At 46.2% G+C, this 23,695-nt stretch overlaps 7 protein-coding genes across 7 annotated transcripts; 3 read left to right on the plus strand and 4 right to left on the minus strand.

Annotated features, from left to right (window-relative positions):
* Nucleotides 1-1,166: 1,166 nt before the first annotated feature.
* On the plus strand, nt 1,167-1,548 carry SERLADRAFT_433250 (uncharacterized protein; the record flags this gene model as incomplete). The annotated part of the gene is made up of 4 exons (XM_007313424.1): nt 1,167-1,225; nt 1,295-1,391; nt 1,441-1,467; nt 1,528-1,548. The coding sequence occupies 4 exons, from the start codon at nt 1,167-1,169 to the stop codon at nt 1,546-1,548; spliced, it is 204 nt and encodes a 67-aa protein (XP_007313486.1).
* Nucleotides 1,549-2,708: 1,160 nt separating this feature from the next.
* Nucleotides 2,709-4,404, minus strand: SERLADRAFT_412825 (uncharacterized protein; the record flags this gene model as incomplete). Its single annotated transcript, XM_007313425.1, has 7 exons — nt 2,709-2,789; nt 2,821-3,230; nt 3,257-3,323; nt 3,376-3,519; nt 3,544-3,564; nt 3,624-3,681; nt 4,262-4,404. 7 exons carry the CDS (start codon nt 4,402-4,404, stop codon nt 2,709-2,711), a joined length of 924 nt encoding a protein of 307 aa, XP_007313487.1.
* A 191-nt stretch (nt 4,405-4,595) lies between these two features.
* SERLADRAFT_377843 (uncharacterized protein) lies at nt 4,596-4,988 on the minus strand (the record flags this gene model as incomplete). Its single annotated transcript, XM_007313426.1, has 1 exon — nt 4,596-4,988. The coding sequence occupies one exon, from the start codon at nt 4,817-4,819 to the stop codon at nt 4,628-4,630; it is 192 nt and encodes a 63-aa protein (XP_007313488.1).
* Nucleotides 4,989-5,826: 838 nt separating this feature from the next.
* On the plus strand, nt 5,827-8,942 carry SERLADRAFT_445074 (uncharacterized protein; the record flags this gene model as incomplete). Its single annotated transcript, XM_007313427.1, has 16 exons — nt 5,827-5,873; nt 5,939-5,991; nt 6,044-6,163; nt 6,225-6,361; nt 6,416-6,485; nt 6,547-6,601; nt 6,650-6,789; nt 6,875-7,047; nt 7,113-7,263; nt 7,332-7,384; nt 7,438-7,443; nt 7,498-7,639; nt 7,717-7,777; nt 7,853-8,183; nt 8,237-8,377; nt 8,934-8,942. 16 exons carry the CDS (start codon nt 5,827-5,829, stop codon nt 8,940-8,942), a joined length of 1,689 nt encoding a protein of 562 aa, XP_007313489.1.
* A 69-nt stretch (nt 8,943-9,011) lies between these two features.
* SERLADRAFT_456766 (uncharacterized protein) lies at nt 9,012-10,421 on the minus strand (the record flags this gene model as incomplete). Its single annotated transcript, XM_007313428.1, has 2 exons — nt 9,012-9,250; nt 9,305-10,421. 2 exons carry the CDS (start codon nt 10,339-10,341, stop codon nt 9,019-9,021), a joined length of 1,269 nt encoding a protein of 422 aa, XP_007313490.1.
* A 2,731-nt stretch (nt 10,422-13,152) lies between these two features.
* SERLADRAFT_445076 (uncharacterized protein) lies at nt 13,153-18,895 on the plus strand (the record flags this gene model as incomplete). The annotated part of the gene is made up of 23 exons (XM_007313429.1): nt 13,153-13,479; nt 13,598-13,750; nt 13,805-13,885; nt 13,939-14,096; nt 14,148-14,294; nt 14,351-14,961; nt 15,040-15,182; nt 15,234-15,302; nt 15,357-15,548; nt 15,602-15,741; nt 15,801-15,972; nt 16,026-16,214; nt 16,270-16,464; nt 16,516-16,908; nt 16,963-17,155; nt 17,207-17,285; nt 17,337-17,478; nt 17,534-17,689; nt 17,745-17,891; nt 17,949-18,096; nt 18,147-18,281; nt 18,334-18,463; nt 18,513-18,895. 23 exons carry the CDS (start codon nt 13,153-13,155, stop codon nt 18,685-18,687), a joined length of 4,275 nt encoding a protein of 1,424 aa, XP_007313491.1.
* On the minus strand, nt 18,725-23,677 carry SERLADRAFT_445077 (transport protein; the record flags this gene model as incomplete). Its single annotated transcript, XM_007314266.1, has 10 exons — nt 18,725-19,040; nt 19,098-19,215; nt 19,271-19,362; nt 19,413-22,383; nt 22,439-22,570; nt 22,624-22,710; nt 22,760-23,056; nt 23,115-23,226; nt 23,279-23,398; nt 23,457-23,677. 10 exons carry the CDS (start codon nt 23,675-23,677, stop codon nt 18,916-18,918), a joined length of 4,275 nt encoding a protein of 1,424 aa, XP_007314328.1.
* Between the last annotated feature and the right edge of the window lie 18 nt (nt 23,678-23,695).

Consider the following 23,695-nt stretch of genomic DNA (forward strand, 5'->3'; position numbering starts at 1 on the left):
GGGATGCGTCCCGAAGATGCGCCAATCGCTACTTCATTTAAATGTGACCTTCTGCGTAAACACTGGCTTTCGCCACGGAGTCGTTGTGCACAAAACGATGTAGCCCAAGCTCACTGATTTATGTTGTTCTCCAGTGCCCATGCAACAAAAACATTTCATTGTGTAAAATGACATTACTGGACATGTATGCCTCGGGAGACCCAAACGATCCTGACAACAGTAAGTACACCGTAAATATCGAGTGAGCGCAGAATGAATACCGACTTTGACTTCAAATTAAAGCCCTCTAACTCGCCTGACCGATGACAATGATTTATAATGCGACAAAAGATAGTCCTAAATACAATGGGAACTCACAGTCTGCCATCTTCCGCATCACAACCTGAGCCTGAGGTAAACATACGACATCCCCGCATCACTGGTATTCACACTGTAACTATGTCGGTCGATCCACGCCCAAAGGACTGTCATCCAATAGGGCTGTCCCCGCGGAACTTGATGAAAGAGGACATTCTGTGGGACAACTTGAACTTCATTTGTCATATCGAACTTGAACCTTGAAGTTTAAGTTGCCACATGCAATACTAAGAGTGCACTGGGCCAGAGTGGATTTGACATTTAGTGGCAAACCAGGTCTCCTAGAACAAAGTACCACATCCTTCCAAACACTGCAATCACTGGGAGGAGAACAGGGCGTTGGAGATGAGTTGGTCACCTGATACAAACTCATACTGCAACAAACAGGTTACAACAGAAAACACCAACCTATCATGATGAGTATCTTCCACTGTGACGATGATCAAAGCCAAAACACGGAAGGTCTCTTGTGAAGCAGAGCTTTTGGTAGTCGTCCTCAACGGAAAGCGATCTATTTTAGCTCAGGCGAGTACCGTGACAACAATGTTCATTTTTAAAAGTTCTGTCTAGACATTGTCGCGTAGTCAAGCCCAGTCAAAAACGACACGACAGAATTAGAATTAGACTGAATCTCAGTGAATATATGATTGCCAAACAAATACACTGATATAATCAAAAACTTCTCACGATTGAAAACGATTGAGATTCTGGACTTTGACTCTGATCATGAACTCAACTTGACTTCAACTTGTCTCGGTGTCTCGACGACAGTCTGGATGGAATCCTGGTCATGTGACCAGTTCCCCAAAATGTTGCTGCCCCAGCACAACACACTACATCTCCTTGTCCTCATACCACCTCCATCCCAGTACCACCATGAACTTTTTACAGCAAGGCCCTATGTATAAATTTAACTGACTCTTCTTCAGGTCTGCAGGAACTTGTGGACTAGAAATGGGGTTCAAGATCATCCCACTAGACACAAGGTGGACTTCAACATCTTCTACAAGGACCTCCTGGTGGATTTGCAACGGGTAAGGTTGTTTCTCATATTCTCTGTATATTTGCTAACCCTTATTTTAGAAATATGCTTCAGATGCTGCTATTATGGTGAGTACCACAATATTTTATTGGTCTGCTAGTACTAATATTATACTATTTTGATTCTAGAAACTCAATGCAAAGGCATAATCATGTTGGTTCGGCAGATATCATTGTATTTCGTTTTCGAGTAAATTGCTGTAATTTGTTGTGTTTCGTTTTCATTTGTTTTTGATGCTTCCCAATAAATCAATAGCTTTTGTTTTCAATTGTTTTGAGTCTGAATGGTCCTGAAATCAAAGAAAGACAATGATTCAAAACAATATATTCAGTGTAAATATTCTACAATAGCTGACAATAATATTCTAAGGATTGAAAGGGTCATTCTGGTATTTAGATAGATACAGAATGATATATTCGGTGACAATCATTTTCTATCGGCCTAAATATTGTTGTTTCCGACTGGGAGTCAAGGTCCTCGACCGTGGTCAAACACACCTGCAACAGTCATATAAGGACTGACCCATTGAGTTACTGATCTGTGGATTTTTTGGGATCTGAAAAAAGTACTCGGCCCATCCATCCATCCAGTCTCAACAGCAGTGCAAGTTATAGACATAGGGACTCTACCACCTCCGTAATCTGCTTTTTAATATTTAAATTACGGAATGGAAGGATGTCAAGGTCTGGTCCCCAAGTATGGATCACTACCTCTCTGCTGCAGTTTGGTAGACCAATAAGGTAGTAACAAAGCACTTGTGCGTTATTCCGGATTCCGCGAACATACTATGCCCGTGCATGTGTCAGGACGATCATCATCTATAGCAAATGCTGCATTTGGATATGTCAGCGCATGGAGAACTTGGCATATCTGATGCACATTCACAAGAATTGATATCAGGCCCGAACAGGCAACGTCTCATACTTACACAGTGCAGGGGGTCTTCCATTTATAATGTTGGGGCATCATATATGCCTCTCTTCTCAACACATTGTGTTGATAGGTTGGAAATGAGCTCAGAAGACAGTGTCCAAATGAATTTGAGGGAACATTTTGCCGTTGTTTTAGGGGTTGTTAGTATATGCTCAATGATAGCCCCTATCGAAAAGAGTGGGTCTTTTTATTATTATTAATTATTACGCAGATGAATGTGTTATTCTCCACATTTACACACCTCAATGTTAGCTACCAAGAAGATATTGTCGATACTACTCAATGTAGAATGACTATTTGTCACATATAACTTCATTCTCCCCAAATGCGTGCGCTCTCAGATTACCGAGTGTATGCCACTGTTTGCAATACAGACTCATTTGCCTGCGCGCGCAGTCCCAGCTCGTTTGAGAAACATAGCCTTAACATATTCCTGGTCATCGTAAACCTCATTAGTCTATGCAGCGGGTAAAATGAAATAGACTGACCTCATCAAAAGTAGCCTTAAAGCTTTCCCTTTCGAAAAGCGAGTTTATGTAGTTGTTGAATCTGGCATAATTGGCGCTTTGCAGCTCTTCCACCAGCTTTTTACCCTCACCTCTCTCGAATGTACCAACATCGTTCTCAGCCGAAATTCGTAATCTTGCCATGAATGGTACGAGAGCAGCATCTGCAATAGTGTAATGACCAGCGACTGCGAACTTAGTGCTCTCTCCGGCAAGTAGTAGGTCTTGGACAGCCTCGACGGCAGTCAAAACGTTCTCGCGTGACTCTCCACGAAGGACGAAACCAATATAAGCCGGTATAAATTTGGTGGAAACAACATCGATGAAGAAGCGTGCTTTGGCTCTCGCAACGGGATCTGAAGGGAGGAGACGGGCTGAAGGATAGAGGTCGGCTACGAATTCAAGAAGGACGAGTGACTCGGCAATTTTCGTCGGGAAGGCGTTTCTGGAGAAACATCAGGCCCTCCATAGGCAACAGCAGGGACCTGGGATGGCAATTAGCGCCGATATGAATAGTTTAAATGCCTAATTGCTCACCTTGCTCGCCGGATTTACTTTGGGTGCATACCAGTCTGGTTTATTCGCGAGGTCAATCTGGTAGGATTTAAATTCGGCCTTGGCTTCCGCAAGGACTAGTTCCACCTGATGAAGGCCACGACAGGTAATATCTTTAGTGACATCCTATCATCATGAACAAGAACTCACCCTTTGAGCAAAAGGGCAGACCTGAAATGGGCACTACAAGTTAATTACTTTGCGATGAACGATGTAAAAAATGCAGGCACCTTAGCAGTATAAAGTGTGAGTTGTTCAGACGTGACAATGGTTTTAACAAAGATAATACTAAGATGTAATGAATACGGGAATAAAGCCACTCAGATATACGCCTTCTTGAATTGCCTTGATTTATATATCTGTATAGAGACAGGTGTGTAATCATATCAGCAATCTTGGCTTAATCATATGATGACGCGAAATATTATTGATCGAGCTGGCTTATCAATCGCAAGAGATCTGCGCATTTATTCGGGAATTAGCAAGCCCTGTTATGGATACATACTTGCCTGCCTGTTACAGCTGCGCATGATACGATACCCCGCAATCATTCGTTATGCTCGTTGCAAACTCGAGTATCTCCAAGTCTATAGATTAGATATATCCGCGGACTATGGAGCAAACGATAACGGCTTTAGTTGGCGACTTATCACGGGTGTTGTTTCTTGAAATCACGCAGACAAGAAATGTATCGTGAGCTCTCGGCGGGGCTCTGCTTGAGAGTGAAACCGGAGCTCGGGAATGTGAACTCGAGAAGCATGCGTCCATTCATTTTCTAAGCGAGGGGAAAGTGGGAATCATTGAAAAGGTGCCAAACCCTCGCATCGTGCCACGAGTGAAGAAACCGCTCATCTATTTCACCTATCACATAACGACTTTACTGCCATTGAGCCACTTCTCCAAAGTTGATCGAGGCCTCAAGGCATATGTCTGATTTTCGGATCCGAAACAGACGCTCAAATGTCGAGACCGAATTTCTAGAGTCGTTCCTCCGGGGCGAGTGACCTCCATGTTTACTGAGCCGCACTCACGTACGAACAGCTTATTTATCTTCGATCGACCAGGCAAGCCTCGCTGTAGCAACCATCCAACGGATAATTAGCCCACAGCACCCACAGGAACTCGAACAGCCAAAGTCACGTACTAAGCCTTATATACCTCTTTTCAATTTCCGTTGATAAACCAGACACTGCAGACATTGCACCAACGTCGTGCTCGATGGGTGACTTTCAATTCAATATGCAAATGAAACAGCCTGTATGCACAAGGTAGCCGTTACCAAAAATATCGTAAATATCTTGTGCACAACTTTATGCTGCTCATTAACTTGGTACGTGTTTGTTGCGAGCTCGAGGTGCATGAAGCCCGATACTTTCACGGTTTGATCTGAATAGTGGGGCGTTTGAAGACGGAAAACAATCCTCATCTCCGCACTTGATGATTTACGGGGATATACACCATGGAGAAGGAAAGCGATTTTGGATAATCGCGGATCATTCGCGTTTCAAGCCCTACAACTATTTGAGACGTCGAATCGAGTATAGAGTCGCCTACCTTCATCACTGGCAGTCATAGCTACTTGAAAATATACGAATCTATGAATAAAGTCAAGTGTCCATAAGTAACTACATAGCTGTATGATAAGCGAACATAAGAAACGTACATTTATTTACATCACTTGCATGGACGGCGTTGATGGTCGCGGTGCTTAATGACGACGCATGCCACCACAAAGACCAAACATGCTCAAATAACGCGATCGCGTCACGGTGTCATTTGGCTTTCCTTTCTTGCAGACACCATCGCGAGTTCTCAGTTCTCCGAGTTCGGACCGTACCAGTGTACGATATCGATATCAGTCCTGTCTTCTTTCTTGTAGTTTGGCCTTTCTTGTGCTCATTCTTTTCGTAAACCTCAAGGATCAGAAACCGCTGGCTAGGATCGTACATACAACATCATGGAGACATCAGATTTCCTATGGGAGTCTGATCATATCGACTCTGACGATGTTAGTCGCAAAAATCGTGGTATTCAATGGACATCTTATCTGATGTTTATCAGCTGGATGCAGTATACCATATGTCGCGCCTTCAATACGAGCAGGAGCTCTCGAGTTCGCCTCCCGTAGAACTGTCAAAGCCTCCAGATCAGCCAGGGCCATCGTACATCCGCAAACACGAAACGAAATCTAAGCTTGCTGCTTTGGAGGCCGAGATCCGTGGAATTGATGAACAAACTCGGAAGCTCCAAGATCTACGCAAATCACTTGTATCAGAGAAAGAGGATATATTGAAACAAGTTCAAGCATCGGATCAGCCGCGTTTATCTTCAGTAGATCTCCCCGCTAATCGCAAAGGAAAGGGAAAAGGAAAAGCTCAAGAAGTAATTGACTACACCATCGAATTTGATTGGTCGCCCCAGTTGAAGGTCAGAATGAAGAAGGTCTTTCATATTGACAACTTTCGTCTTTGCCAGCAAGGGTATCGCCCTCATCTTTCACTTTTTCTGTATTGCATTGTGTTAACAATGTCCTTCCGTCATACAGTGTATGCAATGCAAATCTAGACGGACGTGATGTTGTTTGTGTCATGCCAACAGGTATTTGCTTCGGTGCCAGTTATAGCCCTATCCACTTCTTCCCTTTGTATAGGTGGCGGAAAATCACTGACATATCAACTTCCTGCCATTCTAACTCCTGGGTGTACTTTGGTCGTCTCTCCGCTTATATCTCTCATGACCGATCAAATTCTCCATCTAAGGGAGGCCGGAAGCAAGTGTTTTCATTTTGCTCTAGCCCATCGATATTCCCATTAATGCATAGTTTACTGTAGTCGAGGCTGTTATGTTAACATCTGGCACTTCAAAGGGGGAATTGTCCTCAATTTTATCTCGTCTGACTGCCATGGCATCTTCAAGGTCGCATTCAATGGATGATTTTGCTAAGGATATAAAGTTATGCTATGTCACTGTAAGCACTTGCTCTTTGCTGATTAGGTGGCCTTTGACCTCTCGTGATGAACAGCCTGAAAAAATAGCCAAGAGTAAGACCTTCATGTCTTTATTACAGAAGCTTGTAGATGGGGCCAAGCTTGGTTGTTGCATTTGTATAAATTCCTTCTTCAAACTAACACACTCATGTGTTCCATCTTTCAGCACGCATAGTAATCGACGAAGCTCATTGTGTCTCCAGCCTTGGCCATGATTTCAGGTAACTTATATTCCTCTATGCTCTGTTTGGCTTTTAATGTCTTTTCAGGCCAGATTACAAGGAACTGAGGAAGCTTCGGCAATATTTTCCAGATGTACCTATCCTTGCGCTCAGCGCTACGTGCCCTCCTAAAGTACTCAACGACATACTGAAAATTCTTCAAATGAAGCATACAGTAGATGGTAAAGGTCTGTACATGTCCAACTTCTCAGTGTGTAGACTAACCTGCATCCCCCTTGTGCTTTCTTCTCTCCCTTTAAATACTAACACTAGCTGCCACACGCCAAGGCACAGTCTATTTTTCTGCCCCACTGTATCGTAAAAATCTACACTATGCCGTGCTGCCAAAACCGTCGTCCACAACTCAGGTCATCGAGGCAATGGTAGAGTACATACTGGAGAAACATCGAGATGAGAGCGGTATAGTGTACTGTTCCACAAAAAAGGTTCGGAATATTGCCAAGATCTGCCTCACTCGTCCTTATAGAACATCGAACATTTTGCAATCCAGGATACTGAGTCGGTCGCAGAAAACTTGCACCAAATAAGCGGAGGTGTCATTAAAGCCGGTGTCTATCACTCAGAGGTACCTGATGGTAAAAAAGAACAGTTACACCGGCAATGGAGACAAGGTGATGTTCAAGTGGTGTGCGCCACAATTGGTGAGTATACTGTATTATCCTTCCCGGTTTTCCCCAATATCTCACCATTCCACTTCACCAATCACTAGCATTTGGCCTGGGCATTGACAAAGGCAACGTTCGCTTTGTTCTCCATCATACGGTTAGCTCAGTTTGTTAAATTGCGAGTTTAGTCACTTAACTACGGTTTTTTAGATGTCGGTTGGTAACTTTAATGTTTGATAATCTTGATCGCTTGATGGAATCATTGTGCAGAAATCCCTTGATGGATTTTACCAGGAATCTGGTCGTGCCGGCCGGGACGGTAAAGCCTCAGATTGCATCCTTTATTACCGTCCACAGGATGCTACTAAGCAATCATCTATCACCTCCAAAGATGCAGAAAGCCAGGCGAAACGTAAGTTGTCTTCTATACCCCAATACACGTTCCTGCTCCCGTAAATGATCGATTAATTCCATGCTCCTCCCGTGTAGTTTACGACGTCTTACGCTTCGTTCAAGATCTTCAGGAGTGCCGCAAGATTCTATTTGCAAGGTTCCCATCCCGTTCCATTTTTCATTTCTATATTATGCCCCCATACTAAACCCAGCTGTGTTATTTCTTCTCTAGGTACTTCTCCGCCTCCGCCGACCTTTCCATGGCCTCATGGACCACGGAAGAATCAGACGCTTTTGAACGCTGCGGACATTGTGATAACTGCTTACGTCCCCCAGAAACCGTTGTTCATAAGAATGTAACGTTTGAGGCGTGGCAGCTTCTCAAGATCGTGGAGGCGGTCGGGCGACAGGGTAAACGTCTCACTATGAGTGGCCTGGGAGATCTTTCCCGGGGACTAGGTGGTGGTACCTTTGAGACCGGCGGAAGAAGGCAAAAGGCAAAGGAGAGATTCACGTTGGATTATAATGAAATTTCGGGCGGGAAAGTGGGACTTTCGAAGGATGTACGTGTCGTGCATTTCAGCTTTTACATAACACGACTCATAGCGTAATGCAGGACACGGAGGCACTCATTGTACAGTTGTTGACAACTCACTATATGAAAGAAGAACTCGTACCGACATCATATAACATCAATGTTTACATCGTCCCAGGAGTCCAAGCTTTCCGACTCAGTCGTTTTTCTCAGGCTGATATTGCCAACGGCAAGGCGCCAGAAATAAGATGCTCCTTCCGAAAACCTACTCGAAATAAAGCTAAGTCAACCGCAAAGAGTGCGAAAAAGGCCGCAAAGGAGTCATTCGAGGATTTAGGAGGTTCGGGAAAGCAACGTTTACCGAATCATGGCAATTTGAAGAAAACCGGTACGACTGTTAAAAGGAAAAGAGAGCCATCGAATGATAGTGATGAAGGGATTTTTGCCATTGGGGATGAGGACGACGAGGCTGAGTATTTTGAGAAGCAATTTCAGATGATCGAGTCAGAGGGGTCCGAGGCAGACGACGTGGAGGAGGTGAATGATGATTGGTTATATTCGCTGCGACCCTCCCGTCATCCTGCATCCCAAAAAAAGCGAAGGATCATCAATGAAACAAGACCTGCTATTGAAGACGAGACTCAGCAAGAGGTGATTTCAATTTCATCGGGCTAATATACACACAGCATACATTGGTATATCAAACACATCTTGTGTAGGGAAGCCAGCCTCCCAAAAGCATAAGCATGGACGTTTAAGCACATGTGGGTTTGAACAGGAAGCGTAAAAGAATGACTAATAGATATCGGCCGAGGAAGACCGTGAATAATTAAGAAAAGGTAGAAGAAAAATTTGTTGAGGTTTCAGGGATTATCAGACCCAGTGATGTATCCCGCAATTTGTTCCTGAGGTCTGGGCCGTTTTAGCGCAGAACGTAGAGGGACTTTGGGGATTAGGCGATGGCGAATATCAATGCGAACACCCTCTTCGTTCTGCCAGCCTTCAGGCGGTTCCGGATATCCATCGAGATCTATTGGGTACTCCTGACCTGGTGCTGGTGGTTTATATGCTCCATCATTAGTCCACAATTGGTCACTGTAACAAACGAACAACATTAGCCTTCGTCATATATGGAAAAATTACACAAACCCTCGACGATTGAACCAACCCTTCCTTCTCTGGCATGCATGTATGGGAGATGGACATATTAAATTATCGTTCCATCGCACGGAGCGAGTGGGAGGCGCCGTATTGGAACGTACAGGTTTAGGTAGCAAGACCCGAGACTGATCACCATCCGAATTCCTTCGCTGTGGCATGACAGCAACATGAGGGTCGGAGAATCGGCTCTGATATGGTTCGGGAGAGTCTGATAAAGCATGTGTATCTTCAGGTAACTCTACATTCCCTAGTCCAGGAGGAGGAGGAATCCCCAGAGAAGTATCTCTAGACACCGGTGTCTGCCTCTTTTGAGATGGTATAGTGCCTGCCTCTGGAGAACTTCGTCTGCCAGGTTGAATGCTGTTTTGTTGCGAGATAGATGTCTGGCGCTCCCGGTGGCGCTGAGTGGGAGCAAGACCTGATGGTCTGTCTCCTAGCCCTGAAGAAGGTAAGCGGGGACGAACATATGTTGTCCCATCTGATAATGTAACACGCTCGCCTGCTGGGGCAGCACTGTCGTTATAGTGGTTAAAGGGTATAGGCGGGGTTGGGAGAGGCCGTGACGATGCATAGTCCGCCTTAGAAGTAAGTAGTACGACCCTTGCATCGTTGACAGGTGTCTGTGAATGATTGCGAGGGTGCGTATTGGCAGCAGAGCTTCGCTGGGTGGGCGGCGATGGCGAACGAGAACTGGAACGAGAGCGTTCAGCGACCACCTGCTCCGTGGGATACTCCAGCAATGCGGTATCCGGGAGAGCTTCGGTACTACTACTAGATGAAGACGAATTGTGTGAGAAAAGGGGCAAGAAGATAGGCTCGTCTATGCTATCCGTATCGTCGCTCATGATGTCCGAGGTCGAATAGAAGTCAGATTTCGAAGACACAGACCGTTCGTAAACATACGTGTCCGGCACTGCGGTTGGGTATATTGCGAAGTGACGGGAAGAGCCGGAAGGTTTGTCGTATGATCGACGATCGGTGGGGGCATGCGAGACCTCCTTCGAATTAGCAACGATTAACTTCATCGTGGTATCCGAGCGTGGAGGATGGGCTGCCTGTCTGGATACGGAATCGGACCTGGACACAGGATCCGACTTGGAACCGGCCCTTGACATAGGTCTATAGTCAAGGTCGACTTTCGTTGTTGCATGCGGGTTTATGGTCAAGGCCGGCACTTTGAAAGTACGAACTGGGACACCTTTCGGCTCCTATACGGTATAATGAGCAAAGCGAGGTGGGGCAGAAAATGCTGTTACCTTGGAGGAACCGGAACGAGCCAGTCGCTGTGGATACAGAATAACAGGGTTATTCGACGAGGAAAACATTGAGACCCACTCAAATTTCTAAGGAGAGTGGTGGAGCTTATAAGTAACAGGGGTATAAGCTGGCGAGCGTGAGCATCACGCACTATACACGAGTTTGCCAGGATGCAGCCCATGCGTTGATGCAAGCAGCGAATAAACGAGACTGTAGCTACCTCGGCGTCAGCACCATGATCCAGTAGGTAAAAGGCGCATGGCAAATGTAATGTGACTGTCGCAGGCTATGGGGCGGTTTAGTGGGGTACATGCGAAATTGAAGCTGTATTCTGGCTGTGGTCTCCACAGCTTCTCCTGATCAGGTAAACCCGGAAGCACAATATTAACCCATCCATGATACCCCGACGATCTGGTCTACTTTCCTCAAACCTAGTGTTCGATACTTCGTTTGTATGACTGATAACATGATACTGTAGCAAAAGCCCAGCACTCTCAATGAGGTTCGACTGCAACGTGTTCAGGGACGCCCTATTACTCTTGAGGTGAACCCAAAATAGGCAATGAAATTGAAACGGCCTAACTCTGCGGCGCGGCTTCTCACTGGACAGTGCTTCAGAAGATGCTTTGAGACACCGAGGAAATATCAGTGTGATGTGCGGAGCTTCGAACAGGCCCGACGGTATCAGAACACTCCCAGGGAACAGATATGGCATCATATCACATCATGCACGCGTTAGACCAAAGAACAGCTCTTCACGATGACCGTTGGCGTTGATCAAGGAACTCCGTGGTTCTCGTCGATTCGAACCTAAGGGGGGTTTTTGGGAGGACCAATTATGCTCAACGACACAACTGAATAGGAAGGAACAGACTGCGCACTTACTGATCCTTCAGTTAACCACACGTTTTCGCGGCTTGATCCTATCGCTGTGAACTGAAGATTCTCTTGCAGATTGCCCTAGGAATGAAGCAAAGCTGTACAACTGTCGACACATGTTCAGGCTTAGAACAACTAGAAGCCAATCGTTCGCGGGGAAAGAAGACGGTTATGCCCTTCTCAACGAACACATGGAGAGTATAATGCCGATGCGTAGTTTCAGGCGCCAGATAGCGGAATAGTAGACCATCAGAACGCCTGTGCTAGAGCGATCAGGAGTCGCCAGTATCATTGAATCCCAATAAACGAAGAAGTGATTGATAGAGTTGATAAAAGCTGCTTTGGAAGGTCACCGGCTGCTAAGAAATAGAGTAGTAACTTTTAAAGTATCAACTCGGAGAAGAAGTTGGTTGTGATGATTAGCTTGATCTAAAGCCTTCAAATAAATGTGATGGCAAGGCACTGTGCAAGAGCAAATATCTTACCTATTCATCCGGGATATCGGAGAAGGGACTGATCAAAACAATTCTCATGCAGAGCCCAGGGGTAACTATTACTTACTTGGAAGACATCACGAGTCCTATCATGGAATGAACCATTGCCGCCGATGGCTGGACTACGTAGTAAGATAAATACCACCTGTAGAAGACGTTCAATTCGCGAATTCCAGCTCATCGTTCACCTGACAACTCTATCGCCCAATGGAGGGAAAATGAATACGTTTCCATTAACAGCTTGAATCAGCCTACCGCGTTGAAAAATGTACTGGAGCCTGCATCGCAGTCTCACTTTCGAGAAACAATTTCTGGAAAGAGATAAAAGAAGTAATGCGGCGTCTTGAGCTAAAGCTCTGTATTCACCGTTTCCAGCTATCGCATATGACTTCCAGGTGATACCTATTCCAAATTAATATTTGCACCGAATCATTCATAACTCACCTAATGACAAATACGCAACGGCAATATCCAGAGAAGATATCGATCCCACGTATAGTTTGAGCTGACTTGGATATGACGGGATGAAAACGTTTAGATAGACTGAAGATAGACTGCGATTGAGATTCTTTACCATCTATAAAAGAGTCAGAAGTAGACAGTCCGCTATTAAAGCAAGGAAGCATGTAAATGCACCGGACGTTGGGCACTGCAAGCTTGAAAGTGGTGCACTGCAGAATGACACGCTTTAACGGCGACGACAGAAATATACAAGTTAGGGTACGGGGTGAGTTTCAGATACCATAAGATACCATAGAAAGACGAGGAGATGAGATATACTGTAAAATTTTGCATATCGATATCGTGACATATCCACGAATGCTACACGCAGTCATGAGGAAATGCGGTTTTTGGAAAGCTCGTTTGTGTATATTGTGAACATGTAGTTCATGAACTCAGAAAAGTGCAGCAACAGAGGGACAGAGACATAGACTTCTGGTAAAGAGTATCACACGGTGTGAAATGAGAATAATAAGGAGGAAACACGGGCGCTTCTTTCGAGTTCGAATTCGGGTTCAGTAGCGCCACACTGGACTGTACTTTTTGATCTGGACCACGACCCACGAACAAGCAACCAAAAGTCTTGAAATAGTGTTTCGGCTTAATATTCTACCTTGCGCATTCAGGTTCTCTGGTGGTAATAATCCGTTTGCTTCATAAAGCATCTTCGCATTTTTCGCGTCTTTCATTAAGGCCCACTTAACGATGCATGCATTGCGACAGAATATACTTCCACCAAGTGGTGTCGAATATGCTGCCAGCTTGAAGTTAACCCCCTCGACAGTGAAGAATCATAGGCCTTCCACCTCTACCACACCAGAATTTGAAGCCCGAGCCCTATGCAACGTGGTGGTCGCTCGCAGCAATGTTTTGCGCATATTCGAGGTTCGGGAAGAGCGACCACCAATGTCAACCCAGACTGAAGACGAAAGGGATAGGCGCTCCCATGTTCGCAAAGGTACCGAAGCTGTTGAAGGTGAAGTTGAGATGGACGGGCAAGGCGAGGGTTATGTCAACATGGGAACAGTAAAGGTGATTTCGAATACCTCATTTTTGTCCTTATCATTTCTTGTCTACACAATGGGAGAGATTTGAAAAAGGCTGAAAATTTGGAGGGATACTAACTGGCCATCCTCAGTCCACTGGCAAGAAGGGCGCCGTCCATCTTCCGACTGTCTCCAGGTTTTACTTTGTGCGAGAACACATGTTACATGGTACCGTAACTGGTCTGGAGACTGTCAGGATCATGTCGTCTAATGATGACAACCTTGACCGCCTTCTTGTGTCTTTCAAGGATGCGAAGGTCTGTGTTTCCTCAAAATCCATTAGGCGTCACTTACCTTCGCCTGCAACCTAGATCGCTCTTCTTGAATGGTCCGATGACATCCATGACTTGATTACAGTATCTATTCATACATATGAGCGAGCACCTCAATTAGTGAGTTATCATACTCTTCTTCCGTGGTTCCCTGTTGAAAAATTGTCGTCCAGATGGCTTTGGATAGCTCACTATTCCATACAAAATTACGTGTAGACCCGTCTTCCCGTTGCGCTGCTCTATCTCTACCAAAAGATGCTATAGCTATCCTACCATTCTTCCAATCGCAAGCTGAACTTGATGTGATGGAACAAGATCAAAACCAAGCAAGGTCAAACGTTATTCGTCTTTTGCAGCCTGTGTATACTCATTTTCTGTGTAGAGATGTCCCTTATTCTCCCAGTTTTATCCTTGATCTGGCATCGGACGTTGATGAGAACATACGACACGTTATAGATTTTGTGTTTCTACCAGGTTTCAACAATCCAACAATCGCAGTTCTGTTTCAGACCGAGCAGACGTGGTCTGGGTATGTTCCAATTATTCCATATATGCGTGCACTCCTGGTTCTCACTAGTATTACAGACGTCTTAAAGAATTCAAGGATACTGCTAAACTAATAATATTCACGTTGGACCTTTTAAGTCATACGTATCCCGTTATAACTGCCGTTGATGGCTTGCCGTTCGACTGCATTTCTCTCGTCCCCTGTGTTGCATCCCTGGGAGGTGTCGTCATCATGTCAAGCAACACGATTATTTATGTCGATCCAGCGTCACGAAGAGTTGCTCTTCCCGTAAACGGCTGGTCTTCCCGAGTTAGCGACATGCCCATGCCCGCACTGTCTGGGGATGAAGCCTCACGGAATATCAGTCTCGAAGGATGTCACGCTGTCCTCGTCGACGACAGAACAATGTTTGTTTTCCTCAAGGACGGTACCGTGTATCCTGTCGAGCTCGTTGCCGACGGGAAAACAGTTTCGAAACTCTCCATGGCACCTGCCTTAGCGCAGACCACCATCCCTTCCATGGTAAGAAAAATTAACGAGGATCACCTGTTTTTAGGAAGTATAGTCGGTGCCTCTGTATTACTGAAGACAGTTAGAGTTGAGGAAGAAGTTGAAGACGAAGAGAAGCTTCCAGCTCATGCCGCTGTAGTCGATGCACCTACTACCATGGATTTGGATGATGATGATGGTAAGTAGCACAGACATCTATTGATAGCACTAACTTCACGGTCCTCTTCGCAAGATCTCTACGGCGACTCGATGGCAGATACAATGCCGTCTATGAACGGTGTCACCCACAGCAATAATATAATTCACCGCACACGTTCTGTTGTTCACCTCTCGCTTTGTGATTCCTTACCCGCATATGGTCCAATATCCGACGTCACATTTTCATTAGCGAAATTAGGAGTCAGTTATCAAAATGCGTTCTTCTATCACGATATTAATAAACAGTTTCAGGATCGTTACGTACCAGAACTCGTTGCAGCCACTGGTTCAGGGTTTTTGGGAGGCTTCACTTTGTTCCAGGTGCGTATACTGATTTTTAAGAGCAAGGTGTTTGGTGAACATCGTCCTGCTCAGCGTGATCTTCCGTCTCGAACAAAGCGTAAGCTGCACGCTATCGGCGGTGCCCGTGGAATATGGTCATTCCCTGTTCGTCAGCAAGTAAGGGTAAATGGGCTGTCTTATGAAAGGCCTGTGAACTCTTTTGAGTCGGAAAACGATACGGTCATAATTAGCACAGATGCGAATCCATCCCCAGGAGTATCTCGGGTCAGTAGGATGAATTTATTTGGCCTTTGAAATTGACGCATATCGTCGTGTAGATTGCTACACGGACTTCTAAAAGTGACATTGCTATCCCAACTCGCATACCTGGAACAACGATAGGTGCTGGTTCGTTTTTCCAGCGCACAGCTATTCTACATGTTATGACCAACGCAATTCGAGTATTGGAGTCTGGTAAGTGCGGATACCTTTGCTGGTCTTTCGTCTTACGAGAACATCCCTAGATGGCAGTGAAAGGCAGATAATAAAAGATCTGGACGGTAATATACCACGACCAAGGATCAAAGCCTGTAGTATCTGTGACCCATTTGTACTGATCATTCGAGAAGATGACACTATTGGTTTGTTTATCGGAGAAGCAGAACGTGGCAAGATTAGGAGAAAAGATATGTCACCAATGGGAGACAAGGTGTGTGGAGATTTTGGGACCGTTTGGGTTGTACATTTATATGTTTCTACCAGTCATCTCGTTATCTCGCCGGCTGTTTTTTCACAGACAATAGCTGCATTTTTGAAACACATGCCAATGATCTGCCCTCCTCAGCTTCCAATGGAGTCGATAAGAATGTTACTTCTACTATGCAAGCAGTGGTAAACTCCAACAGTCGAAGTCAATGGCTTATATTGGTGCGTCCCCAGGGTGTAATGGAGGTGCGTATTCAAAAGATATCAACGAGAAGCGGCTTCGTTGAAGCTCCTGATATAGATATGGACTTTACCAAAATTGACGCTGGCATTTTCGACATCGTCGTTAGCTATGCTGGAACATATTTTAAGCGACTCATACGACACCCCCGCTTTATCTCCTCCACAAGATCATCCTCGCAAATCGAACGATCTTGACGTCGAACAAATTATTCTTGCTCCTCTCGGTGAAACTGCACCTTTACCATATCTTTTGGCGCGTCGTCATCTTTTCTTAAATGATGAGCGGCTGACCTAAAAAATACAGGTTTTTTTACGTTCCGGGCAAATTGTGATCTATGAAGCCGTGCCTACTCCGGCGCCGGCTGACAGCATTCCTCCTTCCAGAGTATCAGTTCTCAAAGTGAAGTTCATCAAAACTGCAACCAAGATATTCGAGCTTCCAAAGCATGAAGAAACAGAAAAGAGCATACTCGCTGAACAAAAACGGATATCGCGACAATTTGTTCCATTCGTCACCTCACCCACTCCGGGCTCTGTATTATCTGGTGTATTTTTTACGGGAGATAGGCCTAGTTGGATAGTGGCTACCAACAAAGGTGGTATAAGGATTTATTCTTCTGGCCACCATATTGTTCATTCGTTCACTTCTTGTTCTTTGTGGGAGTCTAAGGGAGATTTCCTTGTATATTCTGACGAGGTATGTACAATCATTGACTTTTACTTGATGGTCACCTCATCCACAACCATGTAGGGTCCGAGCTTGCTAGAATGGATGCCTGACCTTTGTCTCGATAGCGTTTTGCCTTCCAGAAACATACCGCGATCTCGCGCCTATGCTAACGTAGTATATGATCCGTCTGCAATGCTGATCGTCGCAGCATCATCTATGCAGGCCAATTTTGCTTCCTTTGATGAGGACGGTAATATCATATGGGAACCAGAAGGTAAAGACAAAATTAGTTTCCATGGATTGTGTTGCTGACCTCTCCATTAAGCTTCCAACGTATCTTTACCCAAATGCGATTGTTCTACTCTTGAGTTAATTGCTCCCGAAGCTTGGATTACCATGGATGGGTACGTGCGAAGTCTGATCCATCCGTAAAAAGAAATTTACAATGTTGTCAGGTATGAATTCGCGCCAAATGAATACGTGAATGCGCTGGAATGCGTTACACTCGAAACGCTCAGCACAGAAACAGGAAGCAAAGACTTCATTGCAGTTGGTACCTCCATTGATCGTGGTGAAGATTTAGCAGTTAAAGGAGCTGTAAGTGCTGAAATTGCTACTGTGTGGAACCCTTGGCTTACTCATGTGATATCAGACGTACTTATTTGAGATAGTTGAAGTTGTTCCCGACTATTCCCAGAACCTGAAGAGATGGTACAAACTGAAGCTCCTGGCGCGCGATGATGCCAAAGGTCCTGTAACAGCTCTATGTGGCATCAATGGATATTTAGTTTCCTCTATGGGTCAAAAGGTATTTTTTCCCATCATTTCATCTTCGAACATAGCCTAAATAATTTATTTCATAGATATTTATCCGTGCCTTTGATATGGATGAGCGGCTAGTTGGAGTAGCATTTCTGGACGTTGGAGTTTATGTAACTTCTCTTCGAGTCGTCAAAAACTTCCTACTCATTGGTGATGCTGTTAAAAGCATATGGTTTGTCGCGTTCCAGGTATGTATATTTTGTGGCGTTCCGATATCCTCGTAACCACTTTCGTATACGCTATAGGAGGATCCGTACAAACTTGTTGTCCTTGCTAAAGACGTCCACCGCACTCACGTTACGAACGCGGACTTCTTCTTTACAGATGATACGCTTTCAATTGTTACGGAAGATGGAGACGGTATACTGCGTATGTATGCGTACGATCCAGATGGTTAGCTCCCTTATTGGTATTGGATGCCCCATAACTGACTGAAACACTAGATCCCGAGTCTAAGAATGGCCAACACTTATTGTGTCGCACCGAATTTCACAATCACAGTGAATGTCGTTCCTCTTTGGTCATTGCTCGTCGCACGAAAGAAGAATCAGTTCTGCCTCAGGCCAAAATTTTATCTGGTAAGAGCAACTAGAACGATCATCGATTTATCTTCCCACCTCTTTTGTTTAGCGTTCTCGGATGGATCTCTGTCGTCGTTGACGCCAGTTGACGATGCGTCCTTTAAGCGCTTACAGCTCCTGCAAGGACAATTGACCCGTAACATTCAACACGTCGCTGGATTGAATCCCAGAGCGTATCGGTGTGTATCTTTTACCTAATTGTGAACTGAGCTAACAAAAATCTTTCAGAATTGTGCGAAATGACTTTGTTTCAAAACCATTATCCAAGGATATTCTAGATGGACAACTTCTTAGTGCATTCGAGAGCTTGCCAATATCCAGGCAAAACGAGATGACGAAGCAGATAGGCACAGAAAGAAATATTGTTCTTCATGATTGGATGGAGTTGGCTATACCATGGTAAATGGGCTGCTGCCGGTCACATTCGTCTGGTCGTTCGCTTGATCTCCGAGTTGCTTTGTCAATAAACATGCACTCGAAACACTACAGTAGCATTCAAGCACATTTGACTCTACCACACAGATATGTCTAAGCTAATTATGGTGCGCCTACCTCGAGCTGTCTGTGTTGTATGATAGGGAATCGGATGATGAATCACAAACATTGAAAATTATCTGATGCCTTTCACTATCTACAGTCGCATTATTAACTGCTTTATCGCAGACATCCAAAGTCCGATGTCGTCGGTTTGAGAACCCCGCGTAAGAAGGTCAACGTGTATAGCAAGGGCTGCGTCCCGATCCCGAGCTTGCATAGCTGTAAGAAACGGACATGAAAGTCTTCCTTAAAATGAGATTACATTGTACAACATACCTCTTATTAAAACAAGCAACTGGTCAACGACAGGTTTGGATAAGGTCTCGCAGTTGAGAGCATCAAAGAGAGGATTGATCCGACGTTCCAAATCATCGGCTATACGCTTTTGCTGCGGCTATAACATAGATGAGCTGAGCTCCAAAGAAGAGGCTCAAGCAAATGAAACTCACTGGAATCGTTTGTTTCAAACGCGTTAATTGCTCGGAGACCACGTCGAAGATGGGCATAGAAGCCGCCGGTATATGACTCCGATCACCAGGCGCTATCGAAAATTATTTTCATATTGCACATAGCTACCAAATGAAAGCTTACGATATTTAGGCGCAGGAGGTCCTCTTTGAACACGAGGTGGCGCGGCAATTTGATTCCCTGGAGGAGGGGCCGGTAATCCCTGAGGAGGGGGAGGAAGTCCGGCGTGTGGCTGCGTAGGCGGAGTGGCTCTTGGTGCACCTTGAGATGGTGGATAGGTGCCGCTAGGAGCAACGTTGTACGGCCCTTGCTGTGGCATTGGTGGTCCTGCTTGGCCTGGGGGTGGTGTAGAGCGTGCGTAAGGCCCTGGTGGGGGGCCAGGTGGGTGAGGTCCACGGGGAGGTCCAGGTGGAGGAGTAGCACGCGCATAAGGGCCAGGGGCGGTAGCTGCAAGTGAGGCTTGGCTTGGAGGAGGACCATAAGGGCCAGGTGGGGGGGGGGCTTGATTTTGCGGAGGTGACATCATCCTTGAGGGAGGAGGCACTGTCTGAGGATGTGAGGGTGGACCCGAAGGAGGTCTGGCCTGAGGTGGAAACGCGCCTCCTGATCCCATAGGAGGTGCTGCATGCATGCGCTGTCCTTGAGGGGGCGGAGGAGGACGGCTTTGAACACTTGCCGGACGGGGAGGGGCTAGGGACGCGGATGGTGCATGGAATGGTGAACCTGGGCCAGGAGATACAACACCTGGAGGCGGGGTTGCATTGGGGAATGGCGAAGTAATGGCTTGAGGCTTATTTACACTGTTGGGACCACGGCGATCTGCACTGAGAACGGGTGCGTCATTCCATCCACCATTTTCATGACGCTTTGGTGGTGGTGCAGGGGTGTGCGTTGGACGACGAGCAGGAGGAGCCAGGGATGCAGCAGGAGCAGGAGTCAGAAGAGCAGGCTTGGCAACCGTCTGAGGGGTATAAGCGTTGGATGGATTATACACAGCAGCAGATTGTGCAGGTTGGTACTGTGGCTGCGAGGGAGGGCGAGTAGGATCGTAGGGCCTAGTCTGGGATACAGCAGCCGGAACATAGGGTACATATGGATAAATTGTGCCCGTATCAGGAAGAGCGGGAACAGAAGTTGCCACAGGTATAGAGCGACTCGTACTGGGAGCAGCGGCAGGCACCTGCGAAACACCAGATGCAATCAGGAGACGCTCTCGCCCCACCTGGAAATCGACGAATGCGCCAACGGATCCAGAGTAATCAGAAGGAGTCAATTTAAGGTAAGTAATTGCCTCTTTAACAAGGCCCTGAGCAGCCAGCAGGTCACCATATTCGAAGTAACGATCATACAGTCCAGCAAGTTTGTAAGTCTTTGCATCAGAATCTTCTCCCGGAGCTTGTGAGAGATCCGTATCGACATATTTGATGGCACTACGGAATACGGTGACTTTTTCAATGAACGTCTGCAAAGCGTGGGCATGTGCAGTGTATCGAGAGCCATCGAGGTGTTCTTGATCCTGGATTAATTGCTTTTCTTCCTCAGCCGATTCCTCGATCCAAATGTTGACGAGGCGTTCAAGACGACCAGCAGCAAGGTAGGTCAGCGTGGCGTTCTTCCTAAGCTCGATAGATTTTTCCAACGCATTAGGAGCATTGGAGGCTTTCAAGACACTACTCTGGAACTCTAACCGGCGACCAAGTTGTTCTGCAAGATTTGAAAACTCCTCCTGGGTGGCAAAGGTGCACAAAACGACGAATATTTCTTGCCACTCCTGTAAGTCAGCATTCTGTACTATATCTGTTAGGTCATTGGTAACGATGGACTGGAAAAGGCGAAGGTAAGGGAGGGAGGCTGTGCGATGTTCGAAGTAAGCTTTTTGAGTACGCTGCAGAAGATCTTGACCGCCTTTGATGGCCAACAGGATGGCATCAGCAAATCTGTCAGACGAAAGACACAAGGAAACAGCTGATTCGAAATCGCCTAGGACCAGGGCTTTCGTGATGAGCCGATCTGTCTCCGATTCATCAGAGGGGTAAATCCTAAAGTTGTTGCTTTTCAGATTATCTGACGTAACTGAAGAAGGCCCGGAGCCAACGGTCGCAGCGACAGAAGAGTCTAAACCATAGTTGTGGTGAGGTACCACGACCTCCTGCTCATTGCCTGTCTGTGAAGGAATACCCATGGTACTGAAGAAATCTGCGTCGCCATCCATTTGGGGGGTCCCAATGGCATTATCATCGCCGAACAAGCTAGGTGCGGTAGTCGTTGATTCGCCGTCTGCAAGCTGAGTACCACTGGTGCCATCGGAAGCTGCACTCGCACTCAATTCTGAAGGCGTCTTCTCTGTACCATTGAGGGGATCTTCATGATCACTACCCTCTGGAGACGCTTCACGCTCCGGTTCAGCGAATGAGACCACTGGTTCGTGGGGCTTGACCTCAGAGTCTTCCTCGTCAATAGTGTAGTTTGCTGTAGAAGATGATTGTTCTGCGGTCTCTTTGAGTTTTGCGACAGCTTCCTGAACACGCATAGCAACCTCCTCTTTCGAATACCCCAGCAAAGTGACCAGTTCATCCCGAGAGTTAGCCCTGAAGAGACTCAACAACGCCTTCCAGCTTTCTACCCCATCGCCATCCCGTGCACTCATTTCTTGACTTCTCTGCTCCGCAAACTCGCTAAGAGTGTTAGCAGCGGTCGCCTCCTCCAACTTCTGTACTCGCTCTACTACATCTGATTCCGCTACTACTTTGCGCAAGTGCACCACGCTGCTTTGATTCTTTCCCTGCGCGGACGCGAGATTTGATACTGACACTAGTTGCCCACCGAAACCAAAGGAACTCGAAATCGGACGTCGTAGCCATTTCGGTGGTTGCTTCAGAGACAGCGTATGTTGACCTCCGCGCGAGTATCCAGACACATCAAATATGTCAGCACCATCGGCTTTGGGGGTTGCCGCAGCTGCGACCTCTCCTGCTTCGTTCGTTGACTGAATGGAGTGAATACCGACAGTGCCGTCAAAGAAGGCGGTTGCCAAGAGATCAGGGTTACGTGGACACCACTCTACTTGGAATGCCCAGTTGTCTGCAGAGGGAAGCTGCGCAATTTTGGTAAGTATTTATCAAAACGTATACAACAAATTTCCTGCTTACCTCTCCAATGACCGCTGATGTCTGGGGGTTCCAGCATAGCGCACGGTTGTCCTTTCCACACGATAAAAGTAGGTCTGCATCTTGCTTACACCATGACAATGATAAAACTCCTTTTTCGTGACCCGTCAAGATCTTATATACAAAAAATTCAGCAGAGGTAAACCTATCAACAAAAAATTGCTTACCTTCTCTGGTGCACGAGCATTTCGTAGATCCCACACCATGATCACCGGCGACAAGTCATCCTCAGAAGCGGTAACTAGCCTCGTTGCCTTGTTTCCCGTCAGCCGGATAGTAAAGAAGAGACCAGAAACAACGCACATTGTCTGGATGCCATGCAATTGCGCTCATACCGCGTCGACCTCCAACTGCCAGACCACTTCCCGTACTACTCTGTCCTGCCAAAGTTCCTGCCCCGCCACCATATGCTAGAGCGACTACTTCCCTCTTTCCACGCAAGTCCCATACCACTGTGTAACCAGTGCTACTTGCTCCAGCGAGCACATATTGCACCTGCTGATTCCATGCCACAGAAGTGATCTCGTCCAGTTTGGTACTCCTTGTCCCGGGAGTTGGAGAGTACGGCTTGCTGGGGTCATTCAAGTCCCAGATATACACCTGAAAGAGCGCCAAAGTGTGTAAGTATATATAGCGATGCTACGTTATGTAGCTTTACCTCGCCATTGACAGCACCAGAAGAAAGTAGATTGGTTTGTATAGGATTAAAATCCAGACCGCGGATTGGTCCTGTGTGGCTCGTGTTCCGCATGATCAAAGATTCTGAGGCGCTAAGGAATAATATGAGCACTGTATGGAAACCTTCTAAAACAGAGGACTTACCCAACATTTGCAAGAATTTTTGATGGGTCCCATAAGGCTAGTTCCCCGTTCTCCATACCAGCGGCAATTACACCATGTTGCCGTCCCTTGTTAACATACCCCCAAGCGAGACGGTTGAACCTACGAAGGAAAAGAACATATATGTTAAAATGCAAGTCGCTCCAATATTAATACCCACCTGGATGTGTCCGTGACGATACCTTTGGGGCCCGCAAGAGGATCTACACCAAGATCATACTCGTGTTTGTCCATAAAGTCTGGTGCCCATATCTCCAACTGGCTTTCGTTGCTGAAAGACTCATCAAGAGCTCCTGCAACAGTTCCCGTCGCTATCAGTGGCAGCGAGGGCGTTACAGACCAGGCAAAGGTCGATGTCCTGTGTATTTCTTTTAGTTTCATGGTGACGGGTCGTGAAAT

Source organism: Serpula lacrymans, assembly GCF_000218685.1.
Source record: "Serpula lacrymans var. lacrymans S7.9 unplaced genomic scaffold SERLAscaffold_2, whole genome shotgun sequence".
Taxonomy (NCBI): domain Eukaryota; kingdom Fungi; phylum Basidiomycota; class Agaricomycetes; order Boletales; family Serpulaceae; genus Serpula; species Serpula lacrymans.